Genomic DNA, 18,092 nt, shown 5'->3' on the forward strand with positions numbered 1-18,092 from the left:
TATTGCTGCTTTGGGTTAAAATATAAAAAATACATCAACTGAGGGTAAAAAAAAAAAAAAGTATTGCTCCCAGTAAGAAAATGTAGGTATTGGCCAATCATATGATCCACAAGATCCACTTAATCATAGGCCACCTGGGCACAAAATGTGTACAGCTTTAGATATAATGGTATTAAAAGATTTTTTTCCTTTTTACTGCTTTCTGGTACCCTGTCTGTGCATCCTTTAAATGCCCAATACTTACAGTTTCTTGCATTGTTATAGCTTGTTCGCTTTCCTGTGCCGAGGTTCTGGGGTTGGAGCACCTGAACCACCCTAATGTAGTGGTATGTTTTCAACTGTGATTTGTGCTTTGGTGGCCATATTTTTCTTTATGAAACAAAAATTAAAGGAAAAAGAAAGTCAAAGTCACTTGGGGGTGCCAAAATGTTAGGCACACCCAAGTGACTTTGACCACCTACTTTGTACCCCGGGCTGGTGCCCCTGTGAGGAGAGAACAGCACCAGCCCGGGGCAGCTGCCGGCGCTTACTTCTTCCTGACTCGCTGCGCGTGCATGCGCAGTAGAGTGAAAAGACGAACTTAAACATTAAAGTCGGCTTTTCACTCTACTGCGCATGCGCCCACCGCTGGCATTTGCAGCAACGGAAGCCGGAAGAAGAAAGCGCTCCGCTCCAGGTACCCCGGGCTGGTGCTGTTTTCTCCTAACAGGGGCACCAGCCCGGGGTACAAGGTAAGCGGTTAAAGTCACTTGGGCACCCCCAAGTGATTTTGCCTTTCGTTTTCCTTTAAACTCATAAATTCATGCAAACATTGAATATTTGGACATAGCCATGTCCATGGCAAGCCAAAGTTACAAGTCACACATTGCACCGTAAGATGATGATCAGGTTACTAGATTTAGATTTAAGAAATTATTTTCTACATTGGAAACTTGAAATGATTTCCAGAATCATCTGTCACCACATGTAGCTGTACTGAGCACTAACACCCCTTTGAAAATGTTTGACTGCTCAGTGCAGGTCAGATCTTGATAGCTCATGCACAGTTAAAGATACTCTGTGATTTCCTTTGACTGTGCCTGCATCAGCAAGCTCCATGTCACTAAACTGGTCTGAAGAAAACATGAAGATACAGAAGATGGCACCTGCTAGCTCTCCTGCGCTATTTTGCATCTATAGGTATATATTTTGCATCTATGAAATAGACTCTGCAGGGAGAGAGCAGATAGGGGGATCAATGGATAGCAGTGGATGGGAACATTTGTCTTGGGGATGTTAGTTCTCCTTTAATGTAAAGGAATAAATCTTTAGTATCAGGTATAAAAATTTATAAAAGGAATAAATCTTTTAGTATCAGGTATAAAAATGTAACTTGTTTTTTCTGCAATTTGCCATTAAACCTGCTCTAACGTTCTTAAGGTCATTGGCCCTAGAAACCAGGCAGTAGATTGTATGGCATACTGGAAAAAGGATTAGGAGTTCAATTTGAGTAATACCAAAAAACAATATAAAAATATACTCTTTAGGAGTAGCACACTGCATTTAAAAAAATAACTTAAAAAGAACATTAAATTTTGAGAGTTTTATCTACACATATGAACTATATTATGTATCATTATTACCAGGGTAGGAAAAGATACATAAAAAGTAGCATTACTGTAGAACCATATCTTTTGATAGCAAAGGATATCCAGAGAACAATCTCCTAACAGTACAACGGGGTACTTATATTAAGAGGTTGAAAATACTTTCATTTGGCTGCAAAAGTTTATCTTTGTAAACTTTGTGTCAAGAGCTTTAGCAGCAGCAGTCTTAACACCTACAAGCAGATTTATTCACTTGTGTTGCTTTTGGAAGAGTACCATATTTGTATGGAGAACCTGCCTTGTTGGCCAGATGATCAATGTAGGCCACTAAGCAAAGCAAGCTTAAATATTTTAAGATATAATCCAACTGTTATTGATCATTGAGCTTTTGAAATTATCCCTGTCCAACAATAATAGAGCTCATCCCCAAACATAGCAAACACACGAGTAAACTGATATATAAAAAGGTGATTGTATATCTTTTTAATAGTCTCAGCTGTCAAGAAATATTGATTGTCCTGTGACATAACAAACCTTAGCCATCTGATGCAATTTCTTCCCTTTAATGCATCTGAACAAAAACTCTGAAGACCTTATTGATTTGAGCCAAGAGATATCATGGAAGTTAAATAGGCAATATTGTACAGGGAAACATTAAGAAGCCTTATAATACAAACTGTCTATTGTAACTAAGAGGATACATTATTTTTCATTTTTCAGTCAGCTCAGTTAAGCAAATACTTCCATAGAAGGTAATGCCTATTTTGCAAAGATGGTACTTGCATCCTAAGCCAATTTTTGGACTTTAATTTTTTAAAGACACCACTGCAAAGGTAATGAGTGACACAATTTTGACACATTAGACACAATTACAACAAATGTAACCCCCCAAAGTGGCAATGGTGGAATTATGGCAAAAATAGTGCATTGTAGGTAAATGGTGAATTGTGTCTGTAAGTGCCTTCCCAGCACCCAAACAGCAGAACAGTGTAGATTGTAAGCTCTTTTGGGCAGGGCTCTCTTCACCTCTTGTATCGGTTATTGATTGCTTTATTTGTTACTCTGTATGTACAATGTATGAAACCCACTTATTGTACAGCGCTGCGGAATATGTTGGCGCTTTATAAATAAATGTTAATAATAACATTGCGAAGGTAGCAAGATGGCAGCTCCCAGTAGATATCAAAATAGCACTCAACAGTAAGAAATCCAACCCGGCTTGCGACACTAATGTGTAGCGTTGGCTCCTTCTGAAACTCAGTCTCTGGCACAGTGCACTAAGATGGCGCCTACTCACCAATATTACAACTAAAAAAAATACATATGTTGGTTCAATAATAAAATGGTAGAGTGAATTATTTGCTATGTAAACAGTGTTATTTAGAAATAAAAAGTACACCATAAAAATCATGACTATTCCTAATAACTCTTTGGGACCATTGCAGATATTCTACTTGAGTGCTCCTTTCTAAGGCAAAATGTATATATACATCACTGATCAAGTGCAAGGTTGTAAAGCACACATTCACATTTATGTGATTTTACAAGGAACATGGAGAATCACTTTTTTTTAAAAAAATGCTGTGATAAGTGTTGGGTGGAAAAGGTTTAACATATCTCTGCAGAAAGATTTACAGGCTATGCAACTAATCCAACAAATCAAGGATGTAATTGCTGAAAAGGGCACAGTGTGTTCCACCCATTTAAATTCTGCAGTGCCAGGAAGGAATATGTAAAAGGAATCACACCACTGCACAACCACTGCAATGAGCACCTGGGGCTCAGGAATGAAGGCATTATCCACTGCAGAAGGTTGCTCTAAAATCACATGTGGGAGTTTTCCTAAACTGTGCACAACTGGGTGAATTTTTGCATTTTTGGGGAGGCTTTCTTTCCTTATGCTTTCTTTATTTTAAATAAGGGGCTACCATTCAATAACTAACAAACGAACATGTAAGAACCTTAAATGATTTCAATGCTAATAATTTGTTTATGTATATTTGGGGTTCCTAGCATAAATGTTTATATTAATATGTTACATTGGTTATGGCAGTATTCTGTGGAGGTAATGACTTGTTAGTTTAATGCTTTTGATGTTTCTCTAAGGGGCACTTTAAATGGATTATTATTATTATGATGCTGATTGTGGTGATCTAAGTAAATTTGCAACTGAATTTTTTTAGGTTCCATGTACCAGGCAGTTATTTAAACACAGATGGAAAGATGAATAAGTCAGGGCCTGAATAGATAATTGTTACACAGCAGCCAGAAAGCATTTCAAATTTAAACAGAGGGCAGAGAAAGGCAGAATAAATAAGCCAAATAATTTAAAATAAAACCCCCAAATTGTCTCAAAAATGGTCTGGCTACATAATGCTAAAAATTAATTTGAAGGTAAATTTCCTATATAAGATCACTCAGAGGTTGAGCGAGTGGAAACAATACCCATTGCAGGAAGCAGAAATTAAAACAAATTGCTTAAACTTTGCTGACTGACTTCTATCTGAACTTGCAAGCTTTTAGATGCCAAAGTTTATATTCGAGTTTTATTCAAGCTACATAAATCTCAAACATTCTCATTTTGGAGAACTTAATGAAATTTATAGTGCAGCTTTACTAAAACTTGAACAAACTCGTTTCCACGAATGTCTTACATTTACTAAAAAGTCTAAACTGAAAAAGTCAGCCCGTGAAAAGTCGCAGAAAAATAGCATAAATCCTGAATTTTTCAAATTGTCACATGAAAACCAAAACATTTTAAAATTCTAGCTCAAAAACCAGGGTCAAAAATTGTTGGATTAATATTTTTAGCCGTTTGGATGCATAGTAATTTTTGGAAAAGTCGCAACTTTTAGAGCTAAAAATCCGAATTGGAAAAAAAAATCCCACGTTTAGTAAATGGCCCCCCTATGAGGTTTCGGGAAAAAAATCCAAATGTCAAATTCGAACACTGATAAATCAAATAAAAAAAGTGTTTGTATAAATTCATACAAAACTATAAATTCACAAACTAAGATATTTGCCAGTAATTAAAAAAAATTATCACAATTTGTAACTGTGTGGAACAAATTTGAACATATATTAAATACAGTAATAAATATGAATACATTAATCCTACATACCTTAATATACAGTGCTTTTTTTCTTTTCTTTACTGATTTGTTCCTATCTGGAATTGTACATGAAATGAATGATTGCATTTCCCAATCACTATTTGTTTGGGCTCATTTAAGATATCAACTGGACCAGGTGAAAAGTCCTAGTTGGCCAAGGGATACAGTACCATGAATCTATGTTTAATAAAATTCTACTTTTTTCTGATTAATATAAATACCTCAACCCTCACTGAGTGATTTCCTTCATGGTGTCCTCCCATGGTTTATGCGTTATCTGGATGATAGCTTCAGTTCTGTAATTCATGATCACATTTGTTGAGCTAAATAATAGATTGCATTCTTTGATGTGCAGCTGTGCTAGCTTTTGATGTGAAAGTCCAAATTATTGCATGTCGTTCCAGGAAATTGTAGTCAGTTGAAAGCCAAAAAATGATATATGAGTCTATTTGCACCCTGCTGGCTTGGAATATTCTGTTAATACATTGTTTCTATAATGGCTAGTGATCCTGAGTGTAACTATATGTTTCAATGAGAAATCCAATAGCAAGTCAAAAGAGCTCTGATAATGATTTAGGATATGCCAAGAAATAATCCTAATCCTAAATTTAAGGCTCATCTGCATGCAAATTTGTTGGATTTATTAAACTGGGGTCATAGGCACAGCACTAGTACTAATCAGCTTGAATGTAGGAATTCTGATTTCCAGTTGCAGAGTGCAGTGACAGAGTGGAAGTGGCACAAACTGTTGATACTAATGATTGTAGTTAGGATTTCTGCCACCATATAGCCCTTCTAGTGTCTCTGTAACCAGGCTTGGACTGGCATTCAAAATAGGCCCTGGCATTTCTAGGACACAGAGGCCGAAACAGATCCCCACCAGCCCCCTAAATAGTGACTGTCTATGGCATCTTACAGCAGCCCCTCTACTATTGCCAGTCTGGGCCTGTCTGTAAAGCGCAAAGAGATGGAGACAGAGGCATTACATATTACATGAGTAATAACATGTCGTACAAATCTTATAGTGTTAATTTATCCTTGTAGCTAAAATCCATGCTCATGGCCTCCTTAAACCAAATGGAAATTAAAGCAAGGCCTTGTCAATTAATTGCAGGTATAAACATATAGGTGAAATACAGTTAAGCCTTGCTGCAAATGCTGCATTTGTCAGTGGTTGGCTCAAAATGCTACAATCTGTAATATACAAAAGCTTGTCTATTTCAGGCTTATTAAATATAGTATATGTATTAAAGTGCATGGATGTCCCGAATAATTAGACAGACAGATTGAGAGCCTTCACAACCTAAGGACATATGTGCATTTTTTCCTTTAGTTTTAGACAAGTATAGAACCTGCTATCTGGAAATCTGTTATCCAGAAAACTGCTAAAATTTGCTTTTCCTCTGTAAAAATGTTAGCATACATTCATGTTGATAGGAAAGGAAAGAAGGTATAATCACTGGGGGATGCCTAAATCTTAGGTGCTCCCTAGTGATTATAATCCCTTACCTGAAACCTGACGCAGAGTACTACTGTTGGAGCACCAAGTCACCATATTTGTCTTCTAACATTTGGTAATTATACCTTTCCTTTTTCTTTAAATGCCATCATTTGGCCATTCAAATCATAGAAAGAACCCTTATCTGAATAAAACCCATTCTGCATAATATATTGCATAACCATTTAGTATAATGGCAGAAGAGGATGTTGTTGTTAAAAGTAAAAATCTTTTTACTTTCATTGTGTATGGATCCCTTGGGATCAAAGTCTGGAAGAGCTGGGCTAGCATTTTACCATTCTTTCTTTGCTATTTCTTTATTCATCCCTTGGGTCTCTAAGTTAATCTTTGTACTCTTCCTACTTTGCATTTCTGATCTTTCAGTTCTTTAATTAAACCACTGCCATAATGCGAAGACAATGAGAGATTGCATGAAGTGAAAGAGCTATTATCCCTCATCTGCGAGCTCCTCCATGAGCATGAATTAAAAATAAATAAAAGTGTTGCCTTTCTTCAAGAAAACTTGAGACACTATGAAAATTGATTCTGTAATTTTCATCATATAAATGTGAATCCGGTTTTATTGTTATGATTATAGTTTATTCTTTTGTGCATACAGCATGCTTATTTAATAGACTAGCAAGATGGTTCATAAAAAGCCATAACAAATAAGATTTTTTTCCCCATAAGTGGGGAGGATTTATTATTACATTGTGTCATGGGATTTGTCTGAACTTGTTCTTGCTTAAGTAGTCAAAATAAGTCCTTATATGCCAGCAACTCCTTTATAAACTCCCTAATCAATTTGCTGCCATGTCAACACTACAATATTATCCCATCTTTACCTGGAAGTACAATCTGCTTTGACTGAGAGGTAAGGTTCTGGAACGATGTCTAGAGCAGAAATTAGATTTGTGCCTTTTTTCAGTTTCCCTGTTTTTCCAGCTTTATGACATTATAGCTGATTATATTATTTTTTTTATCAATTCTAGTAATATATGAGATATAGGGATGTATGGTTCAACAATACTTTGACTCATACTGACCCAAGTGTCTGGCTTCCCTTTGTCCTTTCAAGGTTTGAAAAATAGTGCTGGGTTGCCTAAAACATTGCCAACTGTGTAATATGATCTAATAAACATATGTATATAAGCACTGTCACTGTGTCTCTATACAAATATAATTACCTTGCTGCACAGTAGCAGTAATCCATAGCAACCAATAGGATGTTTGCTTTTAATCAGGTGACTAGTGCTACCTGCAGATTCGCTGATATTGGATATTGCTCCTGGACAAACTTAGTGCCTTTTATTTCATAAACCCTTTCGTTTTATATCTGAGCGGTGATCAATCAGATGTGTAGAAGTGCCTGCAATTCCATGATATCATTTGTTCCATAGCCAACATTTATCAGACTTTTTTTTATAAATGTCATTCAACTCAGTTGAAACTAAAAGTTATATCAAATTACCTATTATAAGTCCAGTTGCTGCAACTTTTATGCATAAGAAACAATTCAAGCCAATAATCACAATTAATAGAAGCAGTGGAACTGCAGTCAACTTTTAACAGATACTTTTACAGCTCTAGATTAGCTACCAGTAGCTACCGCCTATGTAAGAATATTTAAAATAAATGTGAAATGCTTCAGCTTCCTTCTGTGTCATCTAGTATCTAGTTATACTGAGAGTTCTTTAACTTTACATGAACAGCTGTCAGTACTCACAACAGTTTGATGGTTGACCTGAATGACTTCATCACCTGCATGAATCTTCTTGCACTGGTCTGCAGGAGACTGAATGGAAATAAATAAACATCAATCAAAATCAGCTATACTGATTCTTCCACGGATAAATAATAGCAATAGAATAAGAGGCAATGACAAAATGTAAATATTGTGCATGTGTCATTAATATGTATAAGAACTCTTATAAACCTAGAATTGGAATTAATAGGATTATATGCATAGATCTGTTTATAAACCCAAATGAGCAATAAAAAAATTATCCCAAGGTTTCTTTCTGGTTATACTTCAAACAGGAATATTAAAAGAAAAAAAATGGAAGCAAATAGGATAGACAAACATGGGTGACATATGGATTAAAAATATTAAGTCGCTGTGGGGAATAAGTTTGATTGTACTCAGACTATTATTGGATGATATACTTTCTGTTACTATGCAGGCTCTTTTGCGTGAATGAATAATGTATAAATAATTATCATTTTATGTTTCCTCCAAATAAGCTGCCAAGAAGAACTGCATACTGCGAGAATGCTATTTTATCTTGTTTTCTTTTATTCCCATAGCTCATACTGCTTTATAAAAATATACATTGAATTTATGACAATCATATCTCGTGGTGCCATTAATATTAAACCAAGCTGACATGAAATATGGGAAAATGCAATAAAAGCCATATTGGTGTAGTCTATAATCATATTTTTTAGTTTAACTGCAATGGCACAGTAATAAATAGAAATATTTGTCATTCCTCTCATTATTAGCCCAGTGCCTACTGTGCAAATTCCATAGCCTTTTGCATCTGAAAAAAGATGTTTTAAATGCTTTGGGACATAAAAAATGTTACAGTTACCTCATAGCTCCATTGTTCATTTGGACTTTAACAAAAAAAAACTCTTCATCAAGTTTACCCCTGTGGTTAACCAATTATTTGTTAATTGATTGCAGGGATATTTGCTAAAAAAGAAAACATCTGCCCTGCCCATAATTTCTCTAGCTTTTGGCAAGTTCAGTATATATAAATACATGCTGCACTTTCATTGGAGTTACAAAGTTACTTGGCACCACATTCAGTGATATTTAATCACAGCTACGTGGGTTTATCTTTGCCATGACTTATCCTTGTCCTTGCTTTGTTTAACAAGCTCCTACATACATTTTGGCTGTGTTGTGTTGGACTTGCCAAACTTGCCTTATAATAGCTAGAGCTGTTTTGCTGTCTTTTCTGATACTTCTCAATGGTAGTGTTTCTTAAACTGGGAATCCTCTTAAAGGAGAACTAAAGCTACTAATGAAGTAAGGCACAAATGTTGTGCATAATATTTTGGGTTCTGTACCAGCCCAAGGCAGCCACAGCCCTTTAGCAGGGAAGATCTGTGCCTCTGAAGTTGCCCCAGTAGCTCCCCATCTTCTTTTCTGCTGATTCCCTGCACATGCTCTGTGCTGCTGTCACTTACTGAGCTTAGGGACTGACTCACAATATACTGTATATACAGAATATAAATGTAACAATAAAAGGCTGATTAGTAATTAATTCAGCTCAGAAGCCAGTGCAATTAGCATTATAATTTAATAATCAGCCTGGTAGTGTCAATATATGAAAAGCAAACCTGACTTTCTGCTTGATAAATAAGTGTCACACTTCTAACAAAATCCAAGTTGGGGAACTCCTGTGACACTCCTGTGAAGGCCTAGATCATTACTATTATAGAGATGATGAACCTTTAGGTTGGCGTAATAAGTTCAGTACATATAATATAGTATGGCATTTCTAACCATATTCATTTTTGTGGTTTTGTTCTCTTTTAAATGCATATTTGCAACAATATTTACAGATAGAAAATTATAATTAGTTATTAAGTAGAGACATCCCTAGGGCCTTGCACATCTTGGTGTGCTTGACTTATGTGACTTGAAAGACATGCAAAGTAGGGACATTCCAGGGAACAAGCACTGTACCCCTGTATTAAGCAGCCTCAGCATAGTGCAAAAATATGGTGCCCAGCATCTGCTTTTTGCACTCTGTCAATGTAAATAAACTCATGGAAAGACTGACTGTTTTACCTGTAATATTAAAAGAGAAAGCCTTAAATATCCTGTTCACTGGTCCTTCTAAATTGAGATGTTTTTACAAGAATAAATAGGTATGAATTTGACATACAGTATTTAAAGATGCCTTAGCATATCATGGCTCAATCCTTTTTAATATGGTAAAGCAACATTCTAAATTGCTATTGCATTAAAACTGTTAACCATTCTGTAAAACTGTTTGAATTGCACATCCCCACCCCCTTTCTTATCTTCTCACCTGCGTACCCTCAAGTCCTTTCCTCTCTCCCTTTCATATATTCCTGTAGGCTCTCCTTTATTGATCAAGTAGAAAGAGAAATTGAAGAAGAAGAAGCTGGGAGGAGGGAGTCAGAAAATAGGCCTGGGGATTATTGAGGAAGGTGGTTAAAGATCTAAACCCAATCCTTTTGGTCTCTTGGTTAATGACATTTCCTGTGTGGGTAATGCCATTTTAAAACCAAGATGTTGATTCTGCATAAATGTATTAATTGGCAAAAATGGGTGAGCTGACCTACTGCTTGCTCTGCTGAAGCAAATGTAAAAATCAACCACAGAAAACCTATTGGTTAGGGCCTAAGCGGAATGAAAGCATAAATGGAAAATCCCCTCTCAAAGGAAAACATTTTGTTTGGCATCTGCAAGGCAAATTTTCAGGGAAAGCCGACAAAAATACTCTGTATAAAACTAGAAGTGAGAGATTCTACAAAGTACTAAATGAGACAAATGACTAGGGGTCGACTTTAGAGTCAAAGAGCAAAATAAGCCATTTGATTATTGATCTTCTGAATGACAAGTCACAAGTTCAAGCGCAAATGCACAAAATGTGATATGGACTGAGTAGCAATTAACATAATGATGTCTACATAATAAACTTCTGCATTAAGGCTATCTCCCTTATTATAAGATGATCTGTGTGAAACAAAAATTGCTAAAGGATTCTGAAGTCCAAATCATATGCCAAATCATAAGAGTAAATTAGATAATGTATGAAATAAGTAAAGCTTGTGTACTTGTGCATACAAAGATTTGTACAATAGGCAGGGGCAGTATAGTTTGCTATTGAAGAAGCTGATTCTAGACACAGTTATGCCTCCTACCTTGTTAGTCACAGAAGAATGGGGGGATGCAGGGAATCCTTTAGCTGTTTGCATAAGGCTGGTGAAAATTCAATCACTAACAGAATGTACTAATAAATCATCAGAAACTCTGTATAGATTTCAGGTAAATCACAAGGGATATATTCCAATATCCATGTTCACTTTAAAGCAGCAAAACTGACCTCTTTTACCTGGGTTTTAGAACTTACAATCTAGCTTTAAAGCCAATACAAACAATAAAACTAAAGCTAAAGTAATATTGTTCCCTCTGTATGATGGCGCTGTAGATATATATGGATCATTTGACATAAGTTTATCTATTCAAAAACCCCCTGATTTACAACATTTGGAGGAATCTAAATGTTCTATGTTCTCTTACATGAGTGTAAAACTACATACATAGTTGGATAGCCATTAAAATATGTTAAAACATGTCTTCAGTGTCACATTCCTTATGTGAGATGTATGATTGAATTGCTTGTACAATGTTGTTTCTTAGTATTCAGAAGACATCTTCCGGAACCCCCTTTAGTTTCTTTCTCTGGTGTAGGCATGTACTGAACCCATATAACCCTAGGGGCTGATTTATCACTGTTTGAATTCTAATTTTTTGTTATTCGAATATTTTGTGCTAAAACTCACTCACTTTCTCACATGAAAGGGAGAGGAAGCTGGAAACTGACTGTGTGTGGTCACTGTGGTTTAAGCCGACAACACCATTAAACTACGCTGCCAGATTCTTCCTGTCAGTCAAGCATTAAAGTTCCACCTTGCAAGGTCTGATTGACAAGCCACAAGGGACCATAAAATGTGTCAAAGCCTGACACACTCTTAAAATAAAAGCAAGCTTTGTCCAATTTACTGTAAATAGTAAGGGGTCAAATTGAGGAAAATATATAAATGACTTATAGGCACATATTAATGATAAATACAGTTCTGTTAAGTACAAAAAACATAAAGAAAACTTGAATGTGAAACTTTGGCATGTAAAAGCTTACTAATTCATGTAAAAGTCATATGGGAGTTCTCCTAGCAACATGTAAGCAATTTTTCTCAATTCGAGTTTTTGGAATTTTTCACTTTTTTTGGAGAGTTTTAGGCCAATTAAAAATGATGAGTAGCCACATTCAAGTTTATTTTCATGATTTAATGTAAATGATTTTTTTTTACAATTAATATTTTTAAATAAATTAGCACACATTTGAGTTTGGTAAGTTTTATAGTTTATTTGATTTAGGAAAAAAATTAAAACATTTACAAATTCAAATTTCAACAAAAGGCCTCCCCAGGGCCTATGTATCATTCTGCAGCAGCATAAAATAAATGGCAAATTTAGAAAGTTGTATATTTTCTTTTATGCCACCCAATTACCGTAGAATACGTGGTTATTTTATCTTGTTATATTTATTGTGATATGTGAACATGTGATCGTATTTCACAACCCTTTAACTTATCCAGTTGAAAAATTGATGTTTAAGCAAAAGTATTTCTGGGAGCCTAAGGCAACATTTCTTTAAAAAGAAATATTTGCTTATGAAGGCCTTCTCCAGTGTTTCATTAACTAAATGGGAAATGCTGTGAATACATTAGCGTCATAAGCAGAATTTTTTTTAACATTGTTTTTTCAACATTGCTCAGAAAAAGGCACATTTTCTAAATACAATATATAAATTGAACTTACATTTTCTGTAGTTCCAGTAATCACATGCAGTCCATCGTATGTAGACTTAATGTACATTCCCTAAAAGGCACAGAATTGTCAAATGTCAATAAGCAACAAAAATGCCTGTTCAGTGAAACATATTAGCAGTGGTTATGACACCCATGTAACTTTATTTTTGTATATATTCATTTGTAAATGTTAATAAAAAAGTTTCCAGCCAGTGCCTAGATTATTGGAAAGGTAACTCTTGCTTAGTTTTATTAAACTACAGCTTTGGACATTAGATTTCCTTTCATCTGCGGAGAAAAAACATGCCTATGTGTATAAGATTCTGAACTGCTTCCTCCCCCCATTCTCTTTATATTGGAAAAGCTTCTATAAAAGATACATTTTTATTAATAATTCATTCTGTAAAAGAAAGGGAAAGCTCATTGTTTAAATATTCCCTGTGAGATAAGAACAAACCAAATAAATACCATATACCAATACAATAACTCTCTGCAAAGCTGATTACTAATGTAATGTTTCTTTTAACATATTTACAGATTTCAGTAGCCTTCGACAAAATGGGATATTTTTTAGTTAACAGATGATGCATTTTTTAAACTAAATGTGAAAATTTGGGTTTGAATTCTGTTCAGTATTCAGCTAATTCTTTTGTAGAGGATTTGGATTTTTTTTTAAATCCAAAAATGATGGATTCGGTGCATTCAGGAAGGGAACATTTAGGAAGATTTGTGCATATTTAGCTAGGATGGGAAGCCAAAAAACAAAACTGTATACCCATGGCAATATACTTATTTGGTGTTTCTTTAAAATGCATTTGTCTCACCGCCATTCACAAAAAAAAACAAAAGATGGACACAGCAATGCAATTTTTAAGCATTTACTGCAAAAAAAATCTTATGTGAATAAATAACCCCCAGTGTATTCATATACATACTGTTCTTAATGAATGCGAGCAGTCAACTAGGATTGCTGCTGAATATTTGTGAATATGCTTAATGAGTGTTTTTGTATCTTACAGACCTCCATATTTGACCTGACCTGTATATAGTTCCTTTTTTCCAACCTGGCAGGCTCAGTCTGAATTTTATTTAAAGGAGAAAGAAAGATAAAAACTAAGTAAGCTTTATCAGAAAGGTCTATGTAAATACAGCCATAAGCACTCACAGAAATGCTGCACTGACTTCTCTGTCAAAAGATTTCTTGTGTCTGTAATTCATGTGCCAGAGACATGCAGCTCTCTGCTGTCTCCTCTATCCTGCTCCCCCCTCCCTCAAGAAAGCTAAGAACTCACTCCCCCCCTTAGGAATGTGGATCTGAGCCAATCAGCAGGAAGCTGACTTATAGGGGCAGATTTACTAATATACGAACGCTCAAATTGTATTTTCGCCGAATTTTTCGCCTCTTCCGCTACTTTTTCAACGCCCGCGCGAAAAAATCGGAAAGGTTTTCCCGCTGTTTACAATCGTTCGGCACGAAAATTTCATAACTTTCGTATCGCCAATGCGATATTATCGTGACTAATACGATTTTTTCGTAAGCATTTTTGTGATATTTGCGATCTTCAGAAATTTTCGTATCCAATCCGAATTTATCCCTTTCGGCATTCGAACTCGTGATTTCATGAATCTGCCCCCAAGTCTTACTAACTGAGCATGTTCACTTGGTCTGGGTGTCTGTGCAGGAGCGAGGCATTATGGGAACCTTCTTTACACAGCTCAGCATTTTTTCTTCCTGTTTGGCTTCTGATCATCTTAACAGGTCAAATATGGGGAGACTTAAGGGCACTATTGAGACAACTGAATGTATGCCTGCAGCTTGAGATGAACTCTTTATTAGCCTTTCCTTCTCCTTTAAGCTGAATGAAAGTTGATACCAGTACACTCAACATTTGCCATAAATAAATTCACAGCTCCAATTAAACCAGTAGGTACTAGCACAAGAAAGAGGTAATGGTGAATAATGACAGACATAAATGTATCATTAATAAATATGCTCAAAAAATTACATATCCCGCTATAAAGACTGCATAGAGGTCTGAAGCATGCTCATGGTTAACCAAAGTCATATGGTTAGTTAAGTATATTCTATAACAGTGCTGTCCAACTGGTAGTCTGCGCCCCCCCATTTGTGACCCCCCCATCTGTCTGTCTGCTGAGACTGCTTACCTTTGTGTAAGATTTAAATATCAGTACCTCAGACTTTAGGCAACTGCATTGTTTACCTGTTCACACCTTAGCCAAACTGTAACTAAGTAATACAGTACAGATATGGGATCCCTTATGTCCCATACCTGTACAAACTGTTCATGTTGGAGTGGTCATGATCAGTTACTTAAGTAGTCATGATATGTTTCCCTGTCTCATTCCCTACACTGCCTGCCCTGCTCTACCCTGCCTGTGTGTGCCATACTCTGCCTGCTCTATGCCATACTCTGCATGTCCTGTGCTGCCTGTGTATGCCATATTCTTCCTGCCCTATGCTGCCTGTGTGTGCCATACTCTGCCTGCCCTACCCTGCCTGTGTGTGCCATATTCTGTATGCCCTGTGCTGCCTGTGTGTGCCATACTCTGCCTGCACTATTCTGCCTGTGTGTGCCATACTCTGCCTGCCCTATGCTGCCTGTGTGTGCCTCACTTTCTGTCCTATGCTGCCTGTGTGTGTGCCATACTCTGTCTGCCCTGTGTTGCCTGTGTGTGCCATACTCTGCCTGCCCTATGCTGCCTGTGTGTGCCATACTTGGCCTGCCCTATGCTGCCTGTCTATGCCATATTCTGCCTGCCCTACCCTGCCTGTGTGTGCCATACTCTGCCTGCCCTACCCTGCCTGTGTGTGCCATACTCTGCCTGCCCTACCCTGCCTGTGTGTGCCATACTCTGCCTGCCCTACCCTGCCTGTGTGTGCCATACTCTGCCTGCCCTACCTTGCCTGTGTGTGTCATACTCTGCCTGCCCTACCCTGCCTGTGTGTGCCATACTCTGCCTGCCCTACCCTGCCTGTGTGCCTGTGTTTGCCATTTGGAAAAAGTTGCCCTACCCTGCCTGTGTGTGTAGCATTTGGAAAAAGTTGCTAGAGGTCTCTAAGGTGTTTAATTATGTGCAGGGGTTGCTATGCTATCCACAAAAGAGGAGGAGGCATATGGAGTGAAGGATGATATACTTGCAGTGAACCCCATTTTTTTTTCTGTGCTAACACCATTAATATGGGTATGGTCTTAAAATCTCTTGTGATAACATTGGTGTGGTTTGAAGTGGGTGTGATTGAAAAAAGGGGAGTGGTGAACACTGGCTTCCATTTTCAGGTCCTCCACCACATAGGCCAGAAAAATTCTGACCCTCTGTACCACAGAATTTGGAAAGCACTGGTCTATACAAAGGTAATCTTGCTGTAATTGCAATGTTTAGCATGTACTGTAGAAATAGGTAAGTCTTCTTTTTTCTATGATTATTTTAAGGTTTATCCTGTCATTCCATGTACCTATGGTAAATGATATCACTTTACTCTCTCATTTGATAAACTGCTTATCCAAGATTAATCTATAAGTTTTTAAACGGCATCCATAGCATTCATACAGGTACATAGTTGCTTCACTGGGCTTTATTGAAAAAAGAAAGGAAGACTTGTCATCTCTATAGAAAACATTTACCACACCTAATGAAAACCTTCATAGACATATCACACTTTCACGCCTCAGTGCATTCAATGCAACACCTGAATAAGTTCATTGGAAGCACTGTGATGGATTTTAGTGATTTTATTAACGGCAATGGTTTAAAATGGCAGAGAATTCCCTATCATTCAGTTGATCTGAAGGAGCTGCTTGGATAAGTGGTGACATGTTTTCAAGATTAAAATAAGCAAATGCAGTTGCTTTAAAGTTATCACTAATAGATACATATAATTAGCAGCTCTACAGTACATGTGAAGGAATGTAACAATACAATCTACTGGCCCCGAGTTGCCAATAATAATTTGGATACCTTCAAAGTTGCTTAATCCCTAACAATGGATACTAATTACTTTGAGTAATCCTTAAATATCCTAGTGCAATAATTTGCATTCTCAGTTGCTTCAATGATTTCTGTGAAAAAGTGGCATATATTTTCAGCTTTGAACTCCTTTCGCTAATGGAAGCAATGTCGGAACCTTGTAATTACAACTTTTTGCTGTTCAGACTATTGTGCAGCTTAATGATCATCAGGGTTGTACTGCATTAGTAAAAGAAAAATAGCTACTGCACTGTTTGCTGATTCTGTTTTGCAACTGACCTAATTCTTAAATTACTAGCTATGGAATTCAAAATATTATTTTCTGAAAACATTTTCATGCTTGTATGGGAAAACAAATTATAATCTTATTCTGAATCTACCTCGCCCCCTCATGCGTGAATTCCTTCATGCAGTGGTTGGAGGAGTTTATACTGTATATCACTTGTGTTCCTTCAAGGACTGGTGCATGGTCTGGCGGTGCTATATAGATGACATTTTTATCTCATGGAGGGGTGATGTGGTGTCCCTATCATGGTTCCATGAGGAAATTTGTGTTATACATCTTAAAGGAACAGTTCAGTGTAAAAATGAAACTGGGTAAAATGACAAAATAAAAAATATTTGTAATATAGTTAGTTAGACAAAAATGCAATCTATGAAAGGCTGGAGTGGGCAGATGTCTAACATAATAGCCAGAACTCTACTTCCTGCTTTCAGCTCTCTAACCTCTTAGTTATTCAGTGACTTTAGGGGGGGACCACATGGGACATAACTGTTCAGTTAGTTTGTGAGCATGCAGGTCAGATTCAAATGCAATCTAACTGGACAGTTATGTCCCATATGGCCCCCCAAAAGTCACTGATTGGTTACTGACTGCTAACAGCTTAGAGAGCTGAAAGTAGAGTTCTGGCCATTATATTAGACATATGCTCACTCCAGCCTTTATAGATTACATTTTTGCCTAACTAACTATATAGAAAACATTTTTATTTTGCATAGTCTATTTTGCCCATTTTCATTTTTACACTGAACTATTCCTTTAATATATCATATACTTTAAACATGGAAAGGAGATCAGTTACTTTTCTGGAAGTGAAAGTTTAACAAAACCTACTGATAGGAATCAGTTATAGGCATATACCAGTTTTCATCCTGTACATACCAGAGATTTCATTCCAATTAGCCAGTATACCATGGTGGTGAGGGTAGTAAGTAACCCAACAACATGGAACAGATTTATCAATAATTCTGGGTAAGATGGTACCCAAGGCAGGTATTGTATAGGGCCTGATCATGTTTCCAGACACCTGCATGTAGAAGATGGGATAA

The 18,092-nt window shown here is 36.6% G+C and overlaps 1 protein-coding gene across 1 annotated transcript in view; it reads right to left on the minus strand.

Moving 5' to 3' along the window:
- The window catches only part of LOC100488567 (connector enhancer of kinase suppressor of ras 2), a 276,323-nt gene that overhangs the window by 82,953 nt on the left and 175,278 nt on the right, over window positions 1-18,092 (minus strand). The window contains exons 7-8 of the mRNA XM_031891318.1: window positions 12,787-12,846; window positions 7,924-7,992 (exon numbers count right to left, since the gene is read on the minus strand). Coding sequence (XP_031747178.1) covers window positions 7,924-7,992; window positions 12,787-12,846 — 129 coding nt within the window. The remainder of the gene's footprint in view (window positions 1-7,923; window positions 7,993-12,786; window positions 12,847-18,092) is intronic.

Source organism: Xenopus tropicalis, chromosome 8, assembly GCF_000004195.4.
Source record: "Xenopus tropicalis strain Nigerian chromosome 8, UCB_Xtro_10.0, whole genome shotgun sequence".
NCBI lineage: Eukaryota > Metazoa > Chordata > Amphibia > Anura > Pipidae > Xenopus > Xenopus tropicalis.